The sequence below is a fragment of the Rhea americana genome, unplaced genomic scaffold (assembly GCF_003343005.1).
Source record: "Rhea americana isolate MKP2758 unplaced genomic scaffold, rheAme1 scaffold_295, whole genome shotgun sequence".
Lineage (NCBI taxonomy): Eukaryota > Metazoa > Chordata > Aves > Rheiformes > Rheidae > Rhea > Rhea americana.
Genome location: NW_028186418.1, coordinates 356,822 through 379,879, shown reverse-complemented (window position 1 = coordinate 379,879; position 23,058 = coordinate 356,822). Strand labels below are relative to the sequence as shown.

General features: G+C 39.9%; 1 protein-coding gene across 2 annotated transcripts in view; it reads left to right on the top strand.

Moving 5' to 3' along the window:
* Nucleotides 1–22,909, top strand: part of PITPNA (phosphatidylinositol transfer protein alpha) — a 25,727-nt gene extending 2,818 nt beyond the window's left edge. Inside the window, exons 2-11 of one of the 2 annotated variants that reach the window (XM_085309274.1) lie at nt 2,176–2,206; nt 7,864–8,009; nt 8,609–8,708; nt 13,328–13,402; nt 13,800–13,883; nt 15,222–15,299; nt 16,292–16,402; nt 17,906–18,028; nt 18,753–18,822; nt 20,112–22,909. In XM_085309274.1, the coding sequence (XP_085165400.1) occupies nt 2,176–2,206; nt 7,864–8,009; nt 8,609–8,708; nt 13,328–13,402; nt 13,800–13,883; nt 15,222–15,299; nt 16,292–16,402; nt 17,906–18,028; nt 18,753–18,800 (796 nt within the window). In that variant the 3' untranslated portion in view covers nt 18,801–18,822; nt 20,112–22,909. Of the gene's footprint in view, nt 1–2,175; nt 2,207–7,863; nt 8,010–8,608; nt 8,709–13,327; nt 13,403–13,799; nt 13,884–15,221; nt 15,300–16,291; nt 16,403–17,905; nt 18,029–18,752; nt 18,827–20,111 lie in introns of both variants that reach the window. The other variant, XM_085309273.1, reaches the window with a different exon arrangement.
* The last annotated feature ends 149 nt before the right edge of the window (nt 22,910–23,058 follow it).

Below are 23,058 nucleotides of genomic sequence, written 5' to 3'. Positions count from 1 at the left end.
TTGTTTGCTCGTTGAGATCTTGCATTGTCTTCCTATTTTGATTTAAATTGCATCAGGAGATTGGGAGTCCTTGAGGGGAATCTGAGTATAGAGACTCATTTCCCTTTCTCATGAAGTGACATGATGCTGACTTTCTCTGTAGCTCTGCCTCTCTTTGAGGCATTTTAATCTAGGAGGCATCTTAAGTGCTTTTCAGTATTTTGGTGCCTTTGATATGGCAGGCAACCACATCATATAATTTCTTATCATCTAATCAAGTTCTGTCCCAAAGCTGGAAGTCTTTGTTCCCTAGTCCTGAGAGGCTTTTCCTCTCTACCCTCTTGAGTTCACAGAATCATAGAATCAGTAAGGTTGGAAAGGACCTCTGGAGATCATCTAGTCCAACCCCCCTGCTCAAGCAGGGTTGCCTAGAGCATGTTTCTTGTGTTGTTTTGTTTTTAAGAGTTGTTTTTTCTCTTCCTTCTTATCACTTGACTACCTATAAATACTAGTCAACCCCTACATTCTTTTTTGCTAGGCTAAATGAATTGTAAACTATTTCATTTTTTTCTGTTTCTGTAAAAATCCAACTGTATGATAATATTTAGATCTATTGCCTTCTAGCTTCTTAATCAGAATTTCATTAGCTTAAATCAAACTTTGTATGCCAAGTTTTCCAAAGAAAGTACTTGAATTCAATTCTAAAGCCACTGTTTCGTCCTTGATACTTACTCTGTCTTTCATTTTCACTTGCTGTTCTAGCCATCTGTGGTTCTTACTGCAGTTTTATCCTGGACCAATTAACTAACCTGATGTCATGTTTGATGGCATAGTCTGTCTGTGGTAAACGGTTTTCCCATTTTTGTTTTCCTTTCTGTAACGAATACCACACTGAATTGGACCAAAGGTCCTTTTCCACCTTGCCTCCTAGCAGAATTTTTAGGAAACAATATATAGATAGTATAGAATGATCTTCAGTATATCTTTCCAGTAAATGGCATATGGACATGAATTGATCTAATTCCTTTTTAGAATTGCTTAAGCTTCTTGTGTTGGCCAGAAATTCCATAACTTAATTATGCATAATGTAAAGAAGTACTCTTGACTTAGTTTCTGTCTGCTGCCTAATGATATTTTTATGCCCCAACAATTGTTCTAAGAAATAATCATTGTTCTTTTCCCCATTCACTCTTTCACATCATTTGTGACTCTGTAAAGTGCTACAATATCTTAACTCTTTAGCTGTCTTTTATTTCAAGCTGAAGAGCCCAGTCTAACTGTTTTCTTCTCATAAATAAGCATTTTTAATGTGGTTCTTCATGTCAGTCTCAGTAATTACTACTGCTGAATTATGAAAGGTCGTTTCTCTTCTCAAAAAGCATAAGCATAGTGAGCTTTTGGGGGCTTGCATCCACAGTAGCTATATCCATTTCATATCTGTATCTTGCTTTGGTTCCCTGATTTAACATTGTTGATGAAAGTAGAGGTAGAATACATACTTAGTTTGGGGAACATAGATAATGTTTTTAATGGCCTTAACAAGCCTGTGTCTTTAGCACTTCCTAAATTTTTGAAAGGACGGGAATAGAACTAAATCTCGGTATGAATTCTGGCCATTTTTTACTCTGTAGTCCAGTCAGTTGAATGTAGAAGGCAGTAAGGAAACCACAATGTGAAACCAGTGACTCATGTATAGAAATGACAACTCATTCCTTGTCAGCCAGCTGCATGTAGCTCTTCTGTTTAGAGTTGCTTCTGGCTGGATGGGACATAAATACATATTGCTATGGTCTGAGGTTATCACAGATCACTACAGAATTGCTAAAGTACATAGCAATACTCTACAACAACTTGCCAAGAAATAAGATGAGATTATTGAGGAGGATATATTGAGCAAGAACAATATATCTTGATACTATATGTGTTCATAGCCTGGGAAGATTATATTATCCTATCTCTATTATAATATTATAGTTTTAGTTTAAGATTGCAATTAAGCTATATCACGCAGATTCTCTTTGAGACTATTATACAAATAGTTATGGGAATAAAGAGCGAATGCTGGGGATGCTTGCGCTAGATGGAAAGGAGCTTGAGGGGAAGGRAAGGCTGTGTACCTGTTGTTATGAGGAATGTGTCATCTAAGTTTTATAACTGCAGATTAACTTTTTATTCTGTTTCTGCATTCTCTTTCAGTCGTGTTATCCTGCCTGTGTCTGTGGAGGAGGTAAGCCCTTTTCCTGTTGCTTCCTTCCTTTTGGACTGTAAGTAACTTTACAATCAAAGCAATTTGTTTAAACAAAAACTGGAAAAATGCAAGAGAAGGATATAGCTGTGTTCAGGAACCCTGTGCGCTCTCGCTCGGTCACTGTCAGTTTGGCTATATAATTTAATTTCTGTAAGCCTCAGGATACTTGATACCCTCCTGTAAAGTGCTTTTGGATGTGTTTATAACAAATCTCGACTTGTCAGGCTGTTCTGAACTGTGATTTTCTTTTGATTAATACTATTGTCCTTTTTTATTCTTTTTCTTTGAACATGAAGAGAAAGCTTTAGTGCAAATTCAAGTTGCCCTTAATCTGTGTTTGCTTAGAATTCTTTTGTTACTGTTTATCTAACAGTTTAAAACAATTTCTTCTGATTTATGAGGCTGGTATAGCAAAGCAAAGATAATACAGGTACTTTCTAGGACTTTTTAAGACCTCTCTTCTCTAGGTCTTACAAAAAGAAAACTTTATTACTGTTTAGGTGAAGGAGTTTGTAATGGAGATAGTGATTCTGATTACTCAACCAGCYGTGGAATAGCTGTGCAGAGTCAGTAGCTGATTTCTTACTGTCTTCCCTGGGGGTTGCATCTTACCTTTCTTGTCTCCCTTTTTTGTAATGGCTTACCCTTCTGCACCAAACACCCCCTACAGAGAATCTGACCATGTAAATATTTTTCTAATTGCCTATGTTCATGCTAGGAAGGTAGGTGAGAAACTGGAATGACCGAGTCTATTGCACTGGTTTGGTAGCTTGGCTCTTCTGGATGTATTTTTGGTTGTGGGTGATTGACTGTAAGTCTTCAGTTTGAGAGCTTTGATCAAGGGCTTGTTCTAACTCTTAGYGGGAGCTGGGAGGACAGGACTCTTGTTCATTTTTCTTTTCCGTAAATATAGCAGCTACTGTGGTATAGACAGTGGTGGGATGGATCATGGCAACACTGTGTTTTAAGTATATCATTTTGATAACTTTGTACTCTTTTGAGAGAAGACACTTTGGAACCGATGTAGTACATGCCTGCAGCCATGAGGCTGGCTAGTAAAAGAAAAGCAATCCCTAAGCAYTGAGTTCCTTTTTCCTGTGGATCAGCCAGTTGTGACATGCATCACATGATGATGGCAGGCTTAGGCCTCTGTTCAGATGCCGATTTTAGGCCTCTGTACTATGTTGGTGCAGGAATGAGTGCTGTTAGTTAGTGCCAAAAGTCTGTTGCTGCTCCTTACTTGTAGCTTATATGCTTTCTGTGCAAAACTGTTTCAGGCAGTTTTAACTGAAGTCTGACTAAAGTATTAAGAGTAGATGTGCTTAGATCTTTTATTCTGCCTGAGTGCTATCTGTGTGAGGCAGTTCTTGACAAAGAAAGAGCTAACAGTATAAGCCTTAGCAAGCAAGTAAAAGATGTCAACTTGGAAGTGGCAGGGGAAGTTATTGCAAAAGCTATGACTACATGTTAGGATGCTCCAGAGCTCAGTAAAAGGAAGACCTTAGCCTGAATAGTGGAAGCCCTACCTCATAATGAGATACCTCTAGGTATCAAGCTGTGATAAGGGAAAGTCAAAGCATCAATATACAGATTGTTTCTTTGAGGCGGTTAGACTGGATGGAACCCAGCACAGGGGTTTTCTCAGTTCTCTGATACTAGGATTAACCTTCATCCAGTTAAAGCGAGTCCCTTGCTACACTCTTTCCCCTCCCTGACTGGCTGTTCAGTGCTGGGCATGTTTTGAGCCTTGTGTGTAGGCTGCATAAAAATTGAAATTTTGGGCAATACATAAATCTGTCACTCTCTAGCAACTTCCTTGTTGGAGGATGCCCTGCAGTCATCTATTTAAGAAGGTATATTTGTTTACTCTGGATCCATGGAGTTCCAAAGAGTTGAGTAGCCTACTGAAAAGTTTATAAAGTGAAGAGCAAATAAACATAACTGGAAGAGAAGGAAAGAAGATACTAGAGAAAACACCTTAAGAATGCACTCTAGATATGGGAAGACCACCAACCTTATCAAACTTAATTCCTCCCCAAACCTGCATATCATCACAGCGTCTCTTGAATGATGTCCTTTTCAAGGGTAGTTGGTTCTCATAGGATATGTAAGCTAGGTTTCAGGATACAGCTTCTTAAGCAGGAGGGGTTCTTGTTTTCACTTAGCTTTGCATACATGCTTATATGATTTGGTAGTTTTAAAGATTTGCTAAAGAGGAGGGGTTATTGTGGCTCAGTATTGAGTGGAATGATAACTGCTGCCTTGGGTTTATGCATTGATTCATCTTCCTTCCTGTGTGGAAGAGTGCTGACCCATCTGTGCATCACTTCACCACTAGTCTGTGCTTGTCTGTGCTGCAAAAAAGCTGTTAAAACTTGGTTGCTTTTAGTGATGACTTCATACACAAAAAAATAGGGCTGTGGAGACTGGTAGTAGCTCTTGACCTTGTAGCTGCTTATTAATCATCTGTGACATAATGGAGAAGGCTTCTAATTTAACTTTATATGAGGAAATTTTGCTTGAAAGACCTGAGAGTTCACATCTTAAGCAGGTAATTTGTTGCCAAAAGTCTAGTGCGAATGTATAATGTACAGAGTGAAATTAAACTGTGTCTTTGAAGCATTGTAGTAGGGCTGAGGGAAGTCTTCTGTGTCATTGTATGATATGCCAGGGATTCTGTGTTCAGTCTCTTCACCCCTAACAAATGGAGCTTAATCAGTAGTAAGAAATTCAAGAGAAAACAAATGATCAGGAAGGTAGTTGGGAGAYGTGACTTAATGCGTAAAGAGCTCAACGTTAAATAGCTTAGCCAACTTACTGTTGTGATGAGAACAAAACAGTGGAGGAGAAGACAGCGATGACTAAAACTTGAAGGCTGGGATGTAGGAGTCTGCTAAACTACAGCAGACTGCTGCCTACAAAGAAATTCTGCCAAAATGTGGTCCTGCTTAGGGCATACTGCAAGCTGCACTCCTGCGCTGTTTTATACATTCTCGCACTCCAAGGAATAATAAGAAAACCCAACTTGGTGTATCTTAGGTGCACTAACCTTTGCTCTTGTAGTCTCTGACTACATCACGTTACACAGAGTCACCTTTGAGAGCGTGGTCTTGAGCTGCTGTGTGGGTGTCTCACCAGCTGCCACTTCGAAATGCTGGTATGGATTAGAGCTGTGTGTACACGTTCTGTGCTGCCTCTTTGTTCCTCTCACATGGGAAGGAGCTTGCCAAACACAAAGGACTAGTATTTATTAATTGGTTCAAAGCTGCTTTCAGGAAAATAACTGCTCTTGAAGAAGATGGCTAGTTGCACTGAAATGAAGCCTTCTGAATGAAATTCGGTGTAATACAGGTARGCTGTCTGCTGTATAAAAGGTATTGTGACAGCTTGAGAGGGGTAGCTGCCTGGAGAAGAGAAAAAGTTTTCAGGAGCTCTCAGGCCTGCAAGGATATGTCTATCCGCTCTAGGCTTCATGGGGACCTAATCTGTTTTTCTGTTAACTTTCACTGGCAGGTACTGTGGGATCTGTTCATTGGGACAGTTTTATTTAGGCCTTTTCCTCTTTTATCAACATGATTAAAGGATCAGAAATAACAGGGAAGATTAAATGGTGAAGATGCCAAACCAAAAGGCTTATCCTCTTAGTGTCTGAACTTTGACCCACGTATTTAAAAGGGAAAAGGAATGAATGAGAGGGGCTGTTAGTAAGAGGAATTAGTTTGTTCCTCTGGAGGCCTGTCCTGCAACTTGCTGCACAGCCATCAAAGCCATTCCCCTCTAATGCTCTAGTTGCCAAACTCATGATGTGTTCTCTTCTGTATGGGTACACGTGTGCGGCTTTTAGTCTATTAAGTCAACTTGCTTCAAAGATTTCACAACTCCGTGTTGTGCTCTTTTGGAGAGAGGTGAGTATTCTGTTTTGTATGGATCATCTGTAGGTAGTCATGAGGAAAGCAATGTAGTGTATGAAATGCCAGGAGGCAGAGAGTTGTATTGCAGCCTAAAATCCAATATGAAACCCTATCTACTGGTGACAGTGAGGGAACTGTCCATCTACGTGAGTGGTGCTTGTATAACCTGGGCCAGTACCTTCTGGAGTGATCCAGAAGAGCTGTTGCTCTTCACTAGGAGGTTGTCTGTAGGCTGTTTTTACTGGGTGGGTGCTTTACTGCAGGGGTGGTCTAACAGGTACTCACACTGACTTTATATGGTTCTGTGGTGAACCTGTGACTGTATGGAACACTTCTTTAAATCACTCTGGTATGCTCTTAGCCCTGCCCTGGAATGAGGCCAGGACATCTAGCCTTGCACCTTTGGCATACCATCTATGCTCTCAATGTCAGTAAATGTTTTCCTGGAAAATATGGCCATAGTTAGCACCAGACGGTATAAACACCATAGAACTTAGGCTCCATTTTTATTTTGGATGCTCTGACAACAAAATTTAACTACTCTAGAAATCTTCCTTCATTGCTGGAGATGTGCCAGCAGTCTTGTATTTCTGGGTTGCCAGCTATGAGCAGTGCTCTACTTTTTCAGTCTGAATTTCAGTGCAGGGAGTGCTGAGTGCTTCCTATTGCTGATTTGATGCACAGTCCAAGGCTAGTGAAAAGGAAGAAGGCCTAAGCAATATTCCATTGCTTTGTAGTTTGAGTTATGTTTTGAGGGTTTCTTTGGTTTTTATTTACATATATATTTATTTATTTATTAGCCATTGCACTTCTGATGCCTGACACTTTCCAGCTTACCTTGTCAGGCTTTCCAAACAGCCTTTCTGTGTATTGCCTTCAGCAGCAGTTTTTGTTTTTGTCACTCTACGTCAGTAAACTATTGTATTCTGCCATGCTTTGAACACTTCCTCTTGACCTAGTGCTTAAATTTCATTCTCAAACCTCTTCTGATTCTCTAGCTTTGCTTCAGAGGCCTGCATTAATTAATTAATTGAAAAGTCTAATAGTGCAAACACTGTCTTATATGCAAGGTTCTACCTTAGTTGTTTTGAACTGCATTGTGGAGATGCTCGCCTTTGACTGTAATGGGCTTCTAAGCTTTGCCCATCCAACAGATGTATTTCTCAGACCACTTGAACTAGGTGGTGTAAGTATCCTTGATCTCCTACCTTCCTTCTTTGTTTCTTTCTGCATGCTCCCCTCCCCCTAGTTTATCAAAAAAACCTTCTTGTAAAACTCTATGGGATTCTTCTGCATAAAGTACTGTACGCTTATTAATTTCAGACTGGCAGAGCATTTCACCTGAACAACTGGGCTGTCTGTGTGCCAGAAAGAATGAATAACAATAAATTTTGCTGCTGCAGAGCTGAAGTCTCCATTCTCTCTAAATGTCATCCTAACAATCCTTTCATCTTTTTTTTTTCCACTTTCTCCTGAATTTGTCTTGGTTTGGAGCTTAAGATCTAAGGGTTAAAGAGCTATGCTGTTGGCTGTGCTTTCCTCCTACCACTCAAGCTTTCTATATCAAAATGAAATTAAATGAGCTGCTTATCTGGACACAGAAGTGGATATCATTTTCCCATCTTCTCCACAGATAATGAATTTATCCATGACTACTTTTGGTAAAATTATTATAACTTCTGCTAAATTACAGCTAACACAGTAGTGTGTCTTTAATTTCTTTAGTATCAAGTAGGACAACTGTATTCTGTGGCAGAAGCTAGTAAAAATGAAACTGGTGGAGGTGAAGGAGTGGAGGTCCTGGTGAATGAACCCTATGAAAGAGATGGAGAGCGTGGGCAGTACACACACAAGATCTACCACTTACAGAGGTATGTGAAACATCCCATTTCCAGAGGCAGACAGGGTTAAAAGGCAAGCAGAGCCAGAGAAAGATGGAATGGGATTGCAGCAACTGTGCAAATCAAAGATTATGAAAGGTCTGAAAGGTGTGGAGGTAAGACAAGAACTGCAGCAGCTGGTACACAGTACAGCTTGAAGTGAGCATCACTGGAATGCCCATCTGCCTCCCTCAGTGTGGCTGTTGCCTCAAGAAAATCTGACTCTGAGCTCTTTTCAAAGCAAATATAATCCTGTTACCCAGTATTTTGATATTTTAATTTCACTATAAAGCAAAATGCCTCCTAGATTTCAACTTGTGTTCATTTTATATTTTTTTCTTTTGTTTTCTTTTCCCATTTATAATTATGTAAAGAAGGCTTAGATGAGCCTATCCACATTCAACAGTCGCTGGAAATGGTAGTTTTGGTGCGGGTGGGGGGATCCCACCAATACCACTGATAAATGTGTATCACTAAGGTCTACGTTTCAGGTGCTGTTTTGTCTTTCTCAGAGTGCCTAGGCCGTAGCCCTTGCTACATGCAGTTCTCATTGACACTTACGCCTTTCTTCGTGTTCCCAAATTCTGCAGCAAAGTGCCGACATTTGTGAGAATGCTGGCACCAGAAGGAGCTCTGAATATACATGAAAAAGCATGGAATGCCTATCCCTATTGCAGAACTGGTGAGTGTGTGGGGAAGGGCTGTGGATTGCTTGCTTTTTGGTCTCTCATTTGGGGAGTAGGAGGGGAGAGGGAAGGAGGCAAGCAAAAAGGGAGATGTTTCAGCTCTTACCTTAGATTTCTGTTCTCTAAACCCTTCCTGTGGCTCAGAAAAGGCAAAATCAAATGCTGTGGAATTAAAAGAAGTTTCCTTGTCCAATGCACTGCTGCTGAGTAACAGCTTATGTGCGGTCTATGGGGATTAGTAAAGAGGTTGTCAGTCCTACTGAAGAAAGATGTGTGCAATGGTAGTGAAATTAATACAAGGGATGTCCTTATGTACTCAATTGCAGCATAGTTTGCTGAAGAAATTTTGAAGAAACAAGAGGGAAGCAGGGAAGACATTGGTTGCCTCTTACTAAGTGCAGTTTGAAGGGAGTAGCAGTGTTGTGTGATTGATATTTACTCAGCTGTGGGATCCAAAGTTAGTGAAGCTTGAATAGATAATGCTGCTGTTGCTTCTGAAAACTCTCAGCCAGCAAGTGTGAAGTGAATCCATTTGTAAATTCTGGACTGAGGCTCTGCAGGCAGTGCAAAGTGATGAAATAATGTCAAACTCATTTTCTGCTGCTGTGCAGAATGTTTAATATCTATTTATTCACTGAGATACTGCCACAATATTTCACCACCACTGTTTTTCTGGTCTTTGTTGCTGTAGGAACTGCAGCTTTGACTTTGCCTCCAAACTTATGCAGTATTTTTGGCTGCCTTTTATGCTGTTTGTATCTTTGAAAGATATGTTTTTTGCTATTTGGCAGAAGTACAATTGCTATGGGAACTGTAAACTTAAAAATTCCAACTGTTCTTGAAACTCAATATAGAAAAACTAAATTTGCAGCAGAATTTACTTAAGATAACTTTAAATGGAGTGTTTTAAAAAGAGGGAAAAGCTTTGCAGTGAGGGAGGATAATATTTCAGTGTGTGGAACTGCATGTGTTAATGATAGTGGCATGGATATTTCAAACATAGAGTTCAGATACTGCCATCATCAACTAAAGAGTAAGTTTTTAATGTGTCACTAATCACTCAAGATGCAGAAACTAAACTTATCCACAACCTAGCTTTCTCACTTTTATGTAATTTTCTTTCTGAATATCAATTGCATATCTATTTGGCTGTAATATCTAGTTTGTTTCTGTGCTAGGAACACTGAACTGGTGTAGACACAAACAGTTCTTTCTCTAATTCCTTAAATTGTGCACACAGATCTAAATTGACTCCATTAGATTTTGTTAGACAATGCCTAGCAATATTTTCCTCCTCTTTTTCTTTTCTGCCAATGTCTCAAACAAAGGCATGGAGTCTTCTCACTTTTAGCTGCTTACTCTTCAATTACACACTGCTAACATTCTACGTAGAAAAAACGCAATACTAGAATCAAGTATAAGACTTTATGGCACARTCAGTAAAACTTCAGATTTTAGTATGCTAGAAATGGCATAATGAAAAAAAATCCTCAACTGTAATAAACCTAATTAAGATGAGATAGAAACTGTATTGTTGTGGGAGTTGGAGCAGAAGGCAGTTTTTGTGCGGAGGCTGACAAATCTGTTTACAGAATCTGCCAACCTGACAAGAATCAAGAAATGCTCAGAAATGTTGCTGAAACCTTCACTTACTAGTACTGGGCAGGAGGGAAGAACTTATGTATGTGGTAGGCTGCCTTGCTGGATTATCATTTTACATTGAGATAAGTTCAGTTATTTAGGTCATAAGTGAAAAGACTTGGATGGCCTCATCTGAATCTGTGCAACACAAAATACCACAGTGGCTTGCAGCAGCTGGCATGGCTTTCAGCCCTCTTACTAGTGATGAAACTTAGGAGCAGGAGATGCAGTGAGAACTAAACCTGATTCGACTATGCAAAAGTTAGCGGTACTCCTGCCAGTGTCTTCCTATATTTAGGCGATATTAGTGTGCTTTCTTGCATGACAGCTATTACATAGAGTCTTTTAAGTGTGGATAAACTAGTCTTTTTAGTTGTGCAGCACAACTTTAATATAGAAGAGAGAGTGATCATCCTTACATTTCCATGTCTCCTCTGAAAAGCTAAATTATTACTTTAATAGGCATATTATATACACCGTTATCAAAGAATTACTGCAGATAGAGGGAACTGAAATGCCTAGCTTGAAACTGCCTGCAATTATGCACACTTAAGTTATAGTATGTTGTTTTACGTCCGTTAAGAGGAAGCCTTGCTTTGTTCATTAAGAGAGTATGAATCGTAAATTAAGTTGTTGCTTGTATGCATTTATAACTTCTACCGAAAAATGAAGTGAGGATTGTCTGATAGTTATAACCACGGGCTGGTGCCAAAGAGAACAGCATCCTTAGCTCTTTTCTTTCACAGTCTGACATGGATATAAATGTCATTTAAATGCTTTCAAAAAAAGCAGTTGTGTGTTCCACTCTTCTGGGTGTCAGCATGAGATGCCTGTGGCCAGATGTTCCTTGAACTGAGAAGTTAAAACTGTAGTTGAAATGTGTAGGAGTTGCTTCTTCAACATCCCAAGTTCAGGCCCCAATTTATAGCAAGCTGAGCATCTAACTTTTAATGGACGTTTCTAAAGAGATTAGTTTGTTCCCTTTACAACTGAAGAACCTTCTCCATAGCAGGGTGAATGAACCTGTGTTAAGGCAGCTGCTATTATGGTGCATAGTCATGGAAAAGCACTTTGTCATGGGAAGGCTCTAGTTTATAATTATTGCTGGCTTATCCGGTATTTCGTGTGCATTGGTAGGAAAGAAAGTCCTTCATGCAGAAAAGAATGAAATGTTCTTTGAGATGGAATTCAGCCTTTTAAAAATATAGCCTAGGTTCTGCTTGCTTCTGCTCTTCTCCCCCTTTCCCCACAAACCTATGTCAGTCTTACTTTTTACAGAAGGCTAATTATTAATTTTTAAACTGTTAGGGGTTTAGACTAGTCTAAGGCCCAGCAGCAAGCAATTAAAGCAGTTGGTTTTGCATGGTAAGTGTTAAGGGATGGTTCTGTCCTCAGGCTGTTGGGCTGGAAATTCATAGATTTTAAAACAAAATTGTTTCTTTGTGAAGCCCTCCTGTTAAAATTTAAAGCTAAACTTTGGTTTGTTCTAGCTCTACAGACATCCTTATTCTTAGACTAGAATTGCTAAGGCTCAGGTGGACTTGATGCTGACTGTTATAGGATCTTTAATTGCTGTTCTGTGTTGAATAATTGAGCCTTACTATCCAGGGAGTTTAGTTACCATGAGCAGTAGAGATGCAGAGGGTCTGGTTACTGCATGCAGGAGTGATGAGGTCTGCACTGGCTCGAAATCCAGCATGTTTGCTTCAGAACTATGGAGAGGTTTCTTATCTGCAAGCTGAGAATGGATTGGTAAAATGCTGCCAGCTGAACAAACTTATTCCATCTTCTCATCCAGCTGGCTGGAGTCCAGAGAGCAGAAGTGGCAGTACGTAATTAATTGCTGCTCCTCTGGGTTTCTCCAATTCTGAGAGTTTCCAGAGGAGAATGGGGTGAAGTTAGCTATTTTTAACAGACTTCTAGGGTTTCTCTCTTCGGTAACATCAACAGCTCCCTGGGAAGCTGAAATTGTCCCTATTTTGCTGTTAGTGGGAGGAGGGTGATGGTTGCTCTGTCTTCCTTTTTCACTAAAGTACTGTATCTCTTTCTTTTCATGTGTCGATTTCTTGGACCAGTTATTACGGTAAGTATTATTTTTACTGATGATCTGTGGAAGTATATGTTTGCAATAAGCATTCTGGACGTAGGGAGTTCTAGCACAAGCTAAGGCCATTGTGGCTTTTGCCATTATAAGATCATGTAGATTAAACTCCAAGTCCCTTATCACCTGCAGCACCTCCGCAGACACCTTATAATGAACRACAGAGATCTTTTACTGAAGCAGTGCTCAGCTTTACCTATGTTGGAATGTACCATTGCCCAGCCAAACAGATTAAAAGAAAGTTCATATCATTATGTCCCTCTGAGTGATTTGCCTTCTGAATTTGATATTTTCTTTTTACATGCCGAGTGTTTCACTGACTTGTGCTTTTGTTTCTACTACCTTGAGGGAGGATAGGGTTACCTTTTGGAAGCTCCTACCCACAGTAAAAACTGGAAATGTAAAATTTATTTGCTTACTTGGCAAAACTGTGCTTCTTGTCCCTTCCCTTCCCAGTGCAAAAGCTGTCAACACATCAATTTGATACTATTTTTCGTTTGAAGAGTTGCATGCAAACATGTATGCAGTGCTAGATGAACATTCTCCGTGAAAAGCCAATTTCTGCCTATTTACCTTGTGTTACCCTTCTAAATTCTAAGTAGTGGGAGACTTTCTTCTTTAAGCTCTCCTACTCACACTTTTCACTAAAACAATGGAACTTAAGATTTTTCAGTGAACAGTTCATGGTTGATTTGATTTTGTGCACTTAGTGATCACATAATTTTTCTAAAAGCAACCCCGTGTTTACGGATAAATCCGAAGTTCCCTCAAAATCAAGTTATAATGGTCAGCTTCGAGCTGACTTTCCTACTGCTTATCTAGCTAGTAAGAAGACAAATTCTATTTCCAAAGAATAATAAGAAGCTTTATTTTGATGACAGAATGAGTATATGAAGGATGATTTCCTGATCAAAATTGAAACCTGGCATAAATCAGATCTTGGAACGCAAGAGAATGTAAGTACTTTTGTCACATATTTTATCCATTGCTTTAATGTTACAAAACTGCTTTCTTTGATAGTTTAGAGAGCTGTTGTGCAAAACACTTTCTTTATTCTCAGTGCTCCAGGATTCAAAATGCTTATTTTACCAGGCAGTCTCTGCCTGCCAAGAGGAAAATTCCTCCCATTGACTTTTTATATATGCTGAATATAATTGTCCCCAAAATGCTTGTACTGCTTGAGTACCTTTTGTTTCTTTAGAAGAGCTCATGTTGTGCTTTAATATGGTGTGTCATCTCTGTACGTGGAAGTGGAGTAGGTGGGTGTCTGCATCTCCATCTATCTTTTCGTATCTCAGAATAAGAGTGTTCTATAGTTAAATCAATTACATTTGTCTTTTGTCTTCACTGCAGGTTCATAAACTGGAGCCAGATGTGTGGAAGAATGTAGAAGCTATTTATATAGACATTGCTGATCGGAGTCAAGTACTTCCCAAGGTACGGTAGGTGGTAAGAGCTTCCCTGGGGGGGGAAGCCTTGTGCTAAAAAAAGAGTACTACACGAACTGCGTTCTTRGGGAGGGTCACAGATAGGAGGACAATAAGGAATGTCTTTCTCCCACTTCCCTTGCTCCTTAAAATAGTTGAAGCCAGAGGGAGGGAGAACTATTCTAAAAGCTATGTCAAAATTGTAAAATGTGTTGCTTAGCCTTAGAGTGCATGTAGATAGTGTATATATGTAGCTTTATAGCACTACAGCTGATGATAACACTTGAAATGGCACTGCCCTTTCCATATAGAATTTTAAACAGCATCTCTTTTGAAACTGGCCTGTGGCTACACACTTGTATCCTGTAGCTGTGTAGCTAATATTTTGTTCTAAGAAGCACTGAGGTACTGTAAGAAACTAAGGACTCTTTCTATACTGAAAAAGAAAAACCCTTCCTAAAAATGGCATGTTTGAGTTCCTTCGATTGGTATTTCTGATATAGTTTGAACTTGTCTAATTTATCTATTCTCAAACTCAGCCTTGGCATTAAAACAGCAGTAGCACTTTTTTTGGCTTTTCTTTCCAATAAAGATGAATTTGTAAAACATGAGTAGCATCTCATTTCTGATAGGTTAGGCAGGTAGTGAAACATATCTGCAAATACAGGCTACTCTGAATTAAATGCTCGGAGAGAGCAAGCTGAATTCACCTGGAAATGCTGCTGATTGATCACTTCTGACTCTAATCTGATGATGATCTGAATCTGTTTTCGTTTTATTTGAAGTGAGGGTAGGACTAGAATACACACCTTGGTCTTAAACTAACATGGAGAAAGAGGATGCTACGAATTGTTTGCCCTGCAGTAGGGGAGCATAACTAATGCCTCTTTTATTTTTGGTTGTATTGTGAATTTGACTATACTTGTCTCTCAGCATGCAATATGTGAGCATCATGCTGATACAGAGCTGTGAAAAATACCTGAAGCCACTGCTCCAGAGAGCATAGATATTTTCAGCAGCTGTGTTTAGCCCCTGAAGAGTAGGTGGTTACAGGAAACCTATTCAGGGAGTTTACAGATCTTCTGATAGCGTTATCCCAAAGGCTCCTTACAGAAGTCGCATCCGTTTGTTACCACTTTTCCACATAGATCTAGGACACAGCACAGGGGGACAAAAAACGTTCCTTTGAGCAACGCCTGAACTAATGTTGAAGTCTGAGTGAAAACAGTAGCTCTTTGGAAGGGAATTAGAGATTTCTACCTACCAGAAAAATACCCTCTTATGTGACAGTGGGCAGCTGGGTAACACTAGGATAACTTGTGTTTAATCTTATGTGTCCATCCAAAAGGATTACAAGGCAGAAGAAGATCCAGCAAAATTTAAATCTGTCAAGACTGGACGTGGACCTCTGGGTCCCAACTGGAAGGTATGTATTGCATGATTTCAGGAACCGTATCAGTTTGTATGACTGAAGGATGGCTGATGGGGCTTGGGGCCACAGACATACATGCACGTAGGACATTGCATTAATTTCTGCAGAAGGAAACTTGGAACTCAGCAGGTGGTCTGTTCTGATATTAAAGAAGCTGAAAGAGTTTGATACAAATAGAAGGAGTTCTAAGAAATTACCAGAATTGTCTAGTGTTCAACCCAAGAGCTCATCCAAGAGAATTCAAGGCTGAAATAGCCAAGTTATGAGCAGCAGTGTTTAACCTTTCACTTAAACCCTTGGTATCTGAAGATTTTAGAAGGGCAAATGTGGCATTTGTCTTTAAAAGGGACTCTAGGTTGGATCTATGGAGCTACAGGTAGTCAAATTAATTTCTAGCAGGCAAACCTACATGGAGCTGTAATAAGGGATGGAATTAATGAACATCTGGAATTAATGTGATCTGCTTGGGAAAAATGGATATGGCTTCTGTAAAAGGATGTAGGAAATTCTGCCTTTCAAACCTTGTGGAGTTTTTGAAAGACTTGATGATCATGTGGATGACTCAGCTGATAAAATCTACATGAATTTCCAAAATCTTTTGGTTAGGGCCTTTGTCAAAAGACTTCTAAGGAAGTTAAGTATCCATGGCAAAAAGGTGAAGATCCTGAAAGATACGCGTTTGGAATCCATTTCCAACAGAGGAAAAATGGAGAACAGAAGATAGGAAGAAATGGTCCATTCTGAGAATGAAGGGAAGGCCACTAGTGGAGGTGACCATGGACTGTTTGCATCATGCTTATAAATTTCCTGGAAAAGGGGATGAGCAAAAATGTTGACAAAACTTGCTGATGACAGATAATCAAGGTGTTCAGGATGAATGATGATTATGAGGAACGGTAGAAAGACCTCTGATACTGTCARAAGGAGCTACTTTCCTGGAAAAGTTTGACCTGAGTTCTGATATGAGTATCTTTATATCTTTGCAGAAGGAGCTGGGGAAGCAGACAGATTGTCCATACATGTGTGCTTACAAACTAGTAACAGTCAAGTTCAAATGGTGGGGTCTGCAAAACAAAGTTGAGAACTTTATACAGAAGGTAAGTGAGCTCCTTGGGCAAAGACGAGGAAATAAGGCCTGTTTCATTTTCCATCTGCCTTAGCACCACAGCTTGTTCTAATGTTGTGTCTTGCCTGGAGGTACTAACTTGAAAGCCAGTCATATAATTTTGGGCAGTATAGTCAAGGCCTCTGCCTTACATGCAGCAGTTGATTAAAGTTGCATTCAGTTTGCTGCTAATCTCAGAGTTTTGATGTTTCTGTGAGCTGACTATAGAATTTTTGCAGTTTTCAGTCAAATGCACTAAGGTAGAACATCTTTATTTTAGTTTGCTTAATTGATCAGCCTGAGAATCATAGTCATTCAGTAGTCATTCTGGCAAGTCTTATAGCTGTAGTCATGTTTTCCTTTCCCAGTCAGCTGCTGGAAAAAAACTGTATTTAAAAAAGGAGGAAAAAAAAAGTTAAAGGAAAATTCATTAAATTAGAAGGTGAATAATTGGTATCCTGGAAAGAGCTTTTTTCCTGCAGATGAGTTCATAATTCATGAACTGTAGCAGGATACTAGGCTTGGGAATCAGAAGATGCAATATTCTAAGCAATGTCATGTTCATAATTTGCCAGTAACTTCAGATCCTAAAGACTGCTCAGCAGCTGATACAGTGTGCTTCTGCAAAAGCATGGATTTGGTGATACAATTCTCAAAGGAGAACTATAAGGAGGAAAGACCATGCTTTAAGATTTCAAGTATCTATAACAGAAGCCCTGAACAAAGCGGTGTCTTGAATCCCTTTCTATTTGTGTGTCTCTTCAGCTGCATATTTGCTTCAAAGTAATGAAGTGTTTTTTGATGAGACCAAGTTATCAGATGCAAAATCATAACTGGTAGAACTGAAGTGTCCTTCCCTAATATGAACTTGACAAGACCTATTACATACCTTTGTCTAATAATGATCTTGCCTAACTTATCACTGATAAAATGGAAATAAATTACCTCTAACTTGGAATAGCTGATGCACATTGGTTACCTCTGCTAAAAGGTTTTCAGCTGTGAAAAACAAGTTTAGACTTATTTCAAGTGACTACAAAAGAGAAAAGCAAGGCAGGTGCATTTCAGTCCTTTACGTTTGCTGGCCTCCAGTGTTTAACAAGTCAAGGACTATTTTAAAAACACTTTTATTCTGATTCTCCTTTTCTGTACTCCTTCAGTCCAGCTGTCATGCTATAAGTAAACCAAGCCTGGAACACTTTATTCAATCAGAACAATACTGTCAAGTCAAAGGAAATTTGTAAAGCATTCACTAATTCTTTCAATACACAGGCTGCTGTCTAGGCTTGAAAAAAAATGTTTTTCTTTGGAGATTCAAGGCTCTAGATGTTCTTTCAGAAGAATAAAAATAAGCTAGTTTCAGTTTCCAGTTGTAGCAGATCTATAGAAAGGTAGTTCAGGAAGCTGGTTCTTCAGTGTACTGATCTCTTGTTATGATCTAGTTAGATTCATATTAGTTGCAAGTAAGTTTACAGTTTCCTCTTCCTTTTTTCAGCAAGAAAAGCGTCTCTTCACAAACTTCCATCGGCAGCTGTTTTGCTGGCTTGATAAGTGGGTTGATCTGACTATGGAGGACATTCGGAGGATGGAGGAGGAGACCAAGAGGCAGCTGGATGAGGTCAGTGAAAAAAAGCAGGGCAGGGGTGGGTTGTGTAAGAAAATGTTTCTATCCAGTATATTGAAGAAAAGAAAGACTGTTCCATTGTCATAGCATGTTGTGTATTGTCCTCCTGCTGTTTAGGTCGTGCTGCCTGTGGTTTGAATGATTGGCTCTGACTTAGTTGCTCTGGTATCTCCTTCTGATCATTATGGACCGAATTCTCCTTGCATTTGTTTTTGAGTCAGTAAATATACTGACCCATAGTTAGCATAGGGTATGAATGTCAATGATTCATTTATCACTTGATATTTTCTTTTAACTTTTGCCAAAAGCTGGATGGTTGTTATTGTCCTAGTTAGTTTTCAAAAATCAATTTACTAGAACTATTTTTAGCTCCAAGTATTATAAGCGTATAGCAAGGGTGTATGGCAGACTGCTTACTATGAGAAACTTGAATTTACTGTTAAGGAGTTGGCTGTTCTGTGATTTGGGGGTGTTTTGCYACCACCCCTACCCAATACTTCAAGATATTTCATTACAGTTTCATATGTACTCTGCTCAAAAGACCTGCAGCTTAACCAAAAATGGTGTCTGGATATGCATATTCATAAAAACTGTTTTGCAGTGCTCTGATATAAACAAGACCTTACATGAGGAAGAGTTATTTAACATGTTCCRTACTAGTAGAGTTTGAAATAACATCATGTGAGAATCAGTACTTGACATGTATTTCCTCTTTCAGATGAGAGAAAAAGATCCAGTGAAAGGAATGACAGCTGCAGATGACTAATGTGACTACTTCCTTGTGCACTGTAGGTACTGAGATTTTGACAAAACTCATTGTTCTGTTTAAGACATATGGGACAAAGGATCTTGTTCGTAGCTTCTGGCAGTCAAACTGTGGTATTAATTGATAATAAACCTGTTTCACCGGTAGGTCAATGAGTGAATTTACTGTCTTGTTTCAGAATTATTCTAAAGCAGTGTTTGAGTGAAAAGTTAAATGTGTTAGAACATTTTGTACACTTTACTGCTATTCTTATTTCACTATAATGTATGTGTCACTTTCCACGACTTGTGAAGAAACTTCTGTCCATACAGAAAGAATAAGCTGGAACTGCAAATACTATCATTTGGAATGTGTTTCTGGAATATTGTTGGTTAACAGTACTTATTAATTGACCAAAGCCTCAGTCAGTGCTTACACATYGGGGGGAAGGAGGAGGAGCAGACAATTTTAAAGCTTTTAACTTCAGTGTATTTCATTATGAGTATGCTAGCTTGGGGGAGAAGGAACTGTCATATTGGGGAACATATGTGAATTTGCCCTTGCTGACTAACCCTCGAGGCTGTATTCTTGACAGCATGCTTGATGATGAAATAAGCAGTGCTGAGAATATTAAACCATGTTCTGTGAAGTCATATAGTCAGTTTTGGTTTGGTAGGAGGGGGAGAAGGTGGGCAGGATTTGGAGATGTGGATTTTCTTTCTTCTTTTTAAATGTGATATAGTACTGGGGAAGTAGGGGACAAGAAAGAAAAGATCTCCCATTTACACAAAGACGAGAAGTCCAAGTTGGTACCTACAACACTTCTAGGGCAATAAAACACAGTCCTGGGTATCCTTGGAAAGAATAGGGTACGGCCTAGCCCAGCTTTATCAAGGACAGACTGACTGACTGACTGTGTGCTCTGTTGTTTACTGATTATTTGGTGGTAAGAGAGAAACTTGGGGGAGAGGGGGGTCTCACCACCTTCTGAAATAAAATAGATACACTTTAATCTTTTAATGAAGCTTAAACCTATTTAGTTTCCTCTTCATTTACTGTAGTTCTTAGAGAAGTGAATTAGTGGTGGTCTCATAATTGTACTGCGGCCTCTGGAGTTGTTAGGTTGTTTAAGTTGCAATTCATGTTTGTCAGTCTTAGGCTCTGTTGGAAAATTGCTCTGAATTAGGGCTGAAATGTGGTGATACAGTGGTGTATTGCCATTGCACTGGAGGCAGTGTGTCTAAACATTTGCTTTATGAGGATGCAATCTGACACTTCTGGCACATTTCCAAAGTGGTTCTGAAATGTTCTTCTATTGTCTCTCTATTTTAGTTTGCAAGACAGTCATCAGGAAGGCCTGGGGAATCCACACTCTTGAATGATGGACCATCTCTGGATCAAGCCTTTCTATATCCAATCGGCAGGCGATTTTAAATCTCCCTTAGCTAATTCTAGATGCCCTTTAATATTGTGAGCAAATAGACCGTCTGGTACTAAGCACTCCAATGTTAGCACGTATATGAAGGAGGTAGCTCCTTGGAGACGTGTGACTTAGAGATCGCTGTATTTACGTTTCCTCCCTCTTTTTTTTTTTTTCATTGTATTCAGACCAATTTCCATGTGGCCCTGTTTGATTTCCAAGTGTCATTTTTAGCTAAAATAGTCTTGTGATGTGGTGACTTAGATTTTTTTTTTTTTTTTTTTTTTAACTGGGATAAACTGCCACCTTTGTTCCTGCCCAGACCTTTACCATTCTTTGAAATCTATTTGGAGAGGGAAACTGTCGATATTTTAGAGTGCATAACTATTCCATAAAGTTCTGTGCTCTGACCTCGCTCCCAAGGTAACAAATCTAATGGCATATAATCTGAATACATAATCAGGAGTAGCCAGATATAGTTCTTGGTCTGCAGTGAATATATGCTTGTATGTGGCTTCTGCACAGCATTACTTTATTTTGTCTTAGCACATGTAAGTTAAAGACTGAGCAGAAGCAGTGTTCAGCATCCTCGTGCCAGGTCCTTCAGCACATAACTGTTGAGTTTCAGTTTAGTGATACACGCTCCCTTTGGCTTATGTAGCCATGCTGTCCTTTAGCTTCGTGTGTCAGTCTCACAAAATCATTGTGAAAACTTGCTTGACAAATGTTGCAACTTCCTGGTTCTTTCTTTAGTAAGACTTAGCATAACTTACAAAACTAAAATTATTTTAACTAATAATATGTGATTCTCCCTGGACAAATTGGAATGTAGCAAAGCTAGTGTGTAAGTAAAGTCTTGGTATCTGATCACATTCAGGTGCCTGGGTCGGTGGTTCTGCTCAGCAATAATATTCTTCCCATTGCAAGACTGACTTGAAACATGTTGTTTCCTTCTATAGAACAATAACTTGCAAAGACCTGCAGTTGTTTTGTAGGATACTTGTCAGTTCTTACAAGTTGCAAAGGATACTGTTGAACAATGAAAATAGCTCTGGGTATTTAATAAACTGTAATACTTTCTGTAACTATCCTTATGTTGATATCAGCTTTAGACAATCAAATAAGCAGAACAGAATCAAAAAAAAACAGTGCTTTATTAAATATGTATGAGAAAACCCTAATTTCTTTGCTTATGCATCAAGTCCAATGTTTGACTCTCCCTCCCCCACCCCACGCAATAGGCATCGCTTTATTTTTCCACCTCTGTATCTGGCGGTACTAACGGGAAATACTGAATGCCAAACACAGACATGGGTGTATCCACACTTTCAAGGAGTCTTTTGGCGCTTATTAATACTTCTGCTTGCATGAAAGGGCTGAAGGAGTCAGGAAATCCTGAAATGATCCCATGCAATGCTGAACAAGTATGTGCTGGGGTACGAATTGTTTTCAGTGTGAGGGAAGATGATTCATGGTGTGGAGGGAGAGGATGGCTTTTGGTTACTGGGGAGGGGGCAGTTTATCCCTTTTTTTAGTTTGTTATTTTGCCTTACTCATGTCTAAGTGCAATAAGCTCTGAATTGTACCAGTAACTCTGGCCGGCTCTTCTCAGTGACCTCAGATGGTTTTGCGGGGTGGGGGGGATGAGGGACTTTTAGCAAACTCACCAGGCAGAAGTAAAGCAAACTTACTGTAAAAGAGGTGAAGATACTGAATCTTAATCTGCAAGGCTGTTTGGGACCAGGATGTTGTTTCATGCCATCTTCTTTAGGTGTTCAAAAAGTATTTTAGGAGTGTAGGCCCCACTTATTAGTTCTTTCAGTTTAAAATATTTTTAACTGAGAATTTATGCACTGACTTCTGTTTGTGTTTGTTGGTTATGTTTTGAGGGATTCTTACACTTGAGGACAATTTGAGAATACATAGCACATTTGTTCTTTAAATTTGTGTTATCCAAGAGGCTTTCTAGCTGATGACACTAATCGCTGTGGAAGCAGATTTTAACATTCCACCGTGCAATCCTTTGCTGATCCTCTGTTTTCAGAGTAAGAGCTTTTACATAAAGCTTTCCTGATTAGTGGAAAAAATGGGGAAAAAATGCAAGAACTCCATCCTGAACTTTTTTTTCCCCCCTCTTTTCTTTCTTTCCTCCTGTTTGAATCCGAAGTGAAAGCATCCCTCAGCCTTGGGATAGACGAATCCCRTAATGACCTTTCAGTCTTGTTGCTTGGTTCCTGCTAGTGAGCGGAGCGAAGATCACGCAGCCCCACGGTGCTGCAACTTTTTCACCGGCTTTGGCAAGAACCCCAAGCCCTGCTGGCTCCCGCAGGGGTTACTGCTGGGCTGTTGGTCTGTTCTAGGGCGATGGTTGTGCCGTGACCCTCCYTCCGATCAGCGCCGGGCGGCTCTGAGCGCCGCGGTACCGCTGGGACGCGATTACTGCGCCGCGGGGGCCCGCAGCCCGCGTCGGGCCGGGTTGCGGTGGGGCCGCTTGCCCACCACCCGCTGCACGGCTCTGGGTTCGTCCCCGCTGGGCCTCCCCACCACCGTCTGATCGGTTCATCGTGCTCTTTCCTTTGGCAACACACACTTTGTAGAATGGGTTAGATTATCTCGTTGTTTCTTTAATGTGAGTTTGTGCCTTTTTTTGTCTCCTAATCTTCCAATACAGGCATATTGGAAATAAAATCTAATAAAATACTAGACCGAGCTTTTTGCTTCTGCCTCCTTTGTTTCAGGTGCAGCAGTGTGGGGCCTGCGGTGCAAAGGAGGTGGTGGGGGGCTCTGGGTTTTGCAAAGGCGTGGTGCAGAGGGGGGAAGGGGTCCCGGGGGCTGCAAAGGTGATGCAAGGCGGTGCGG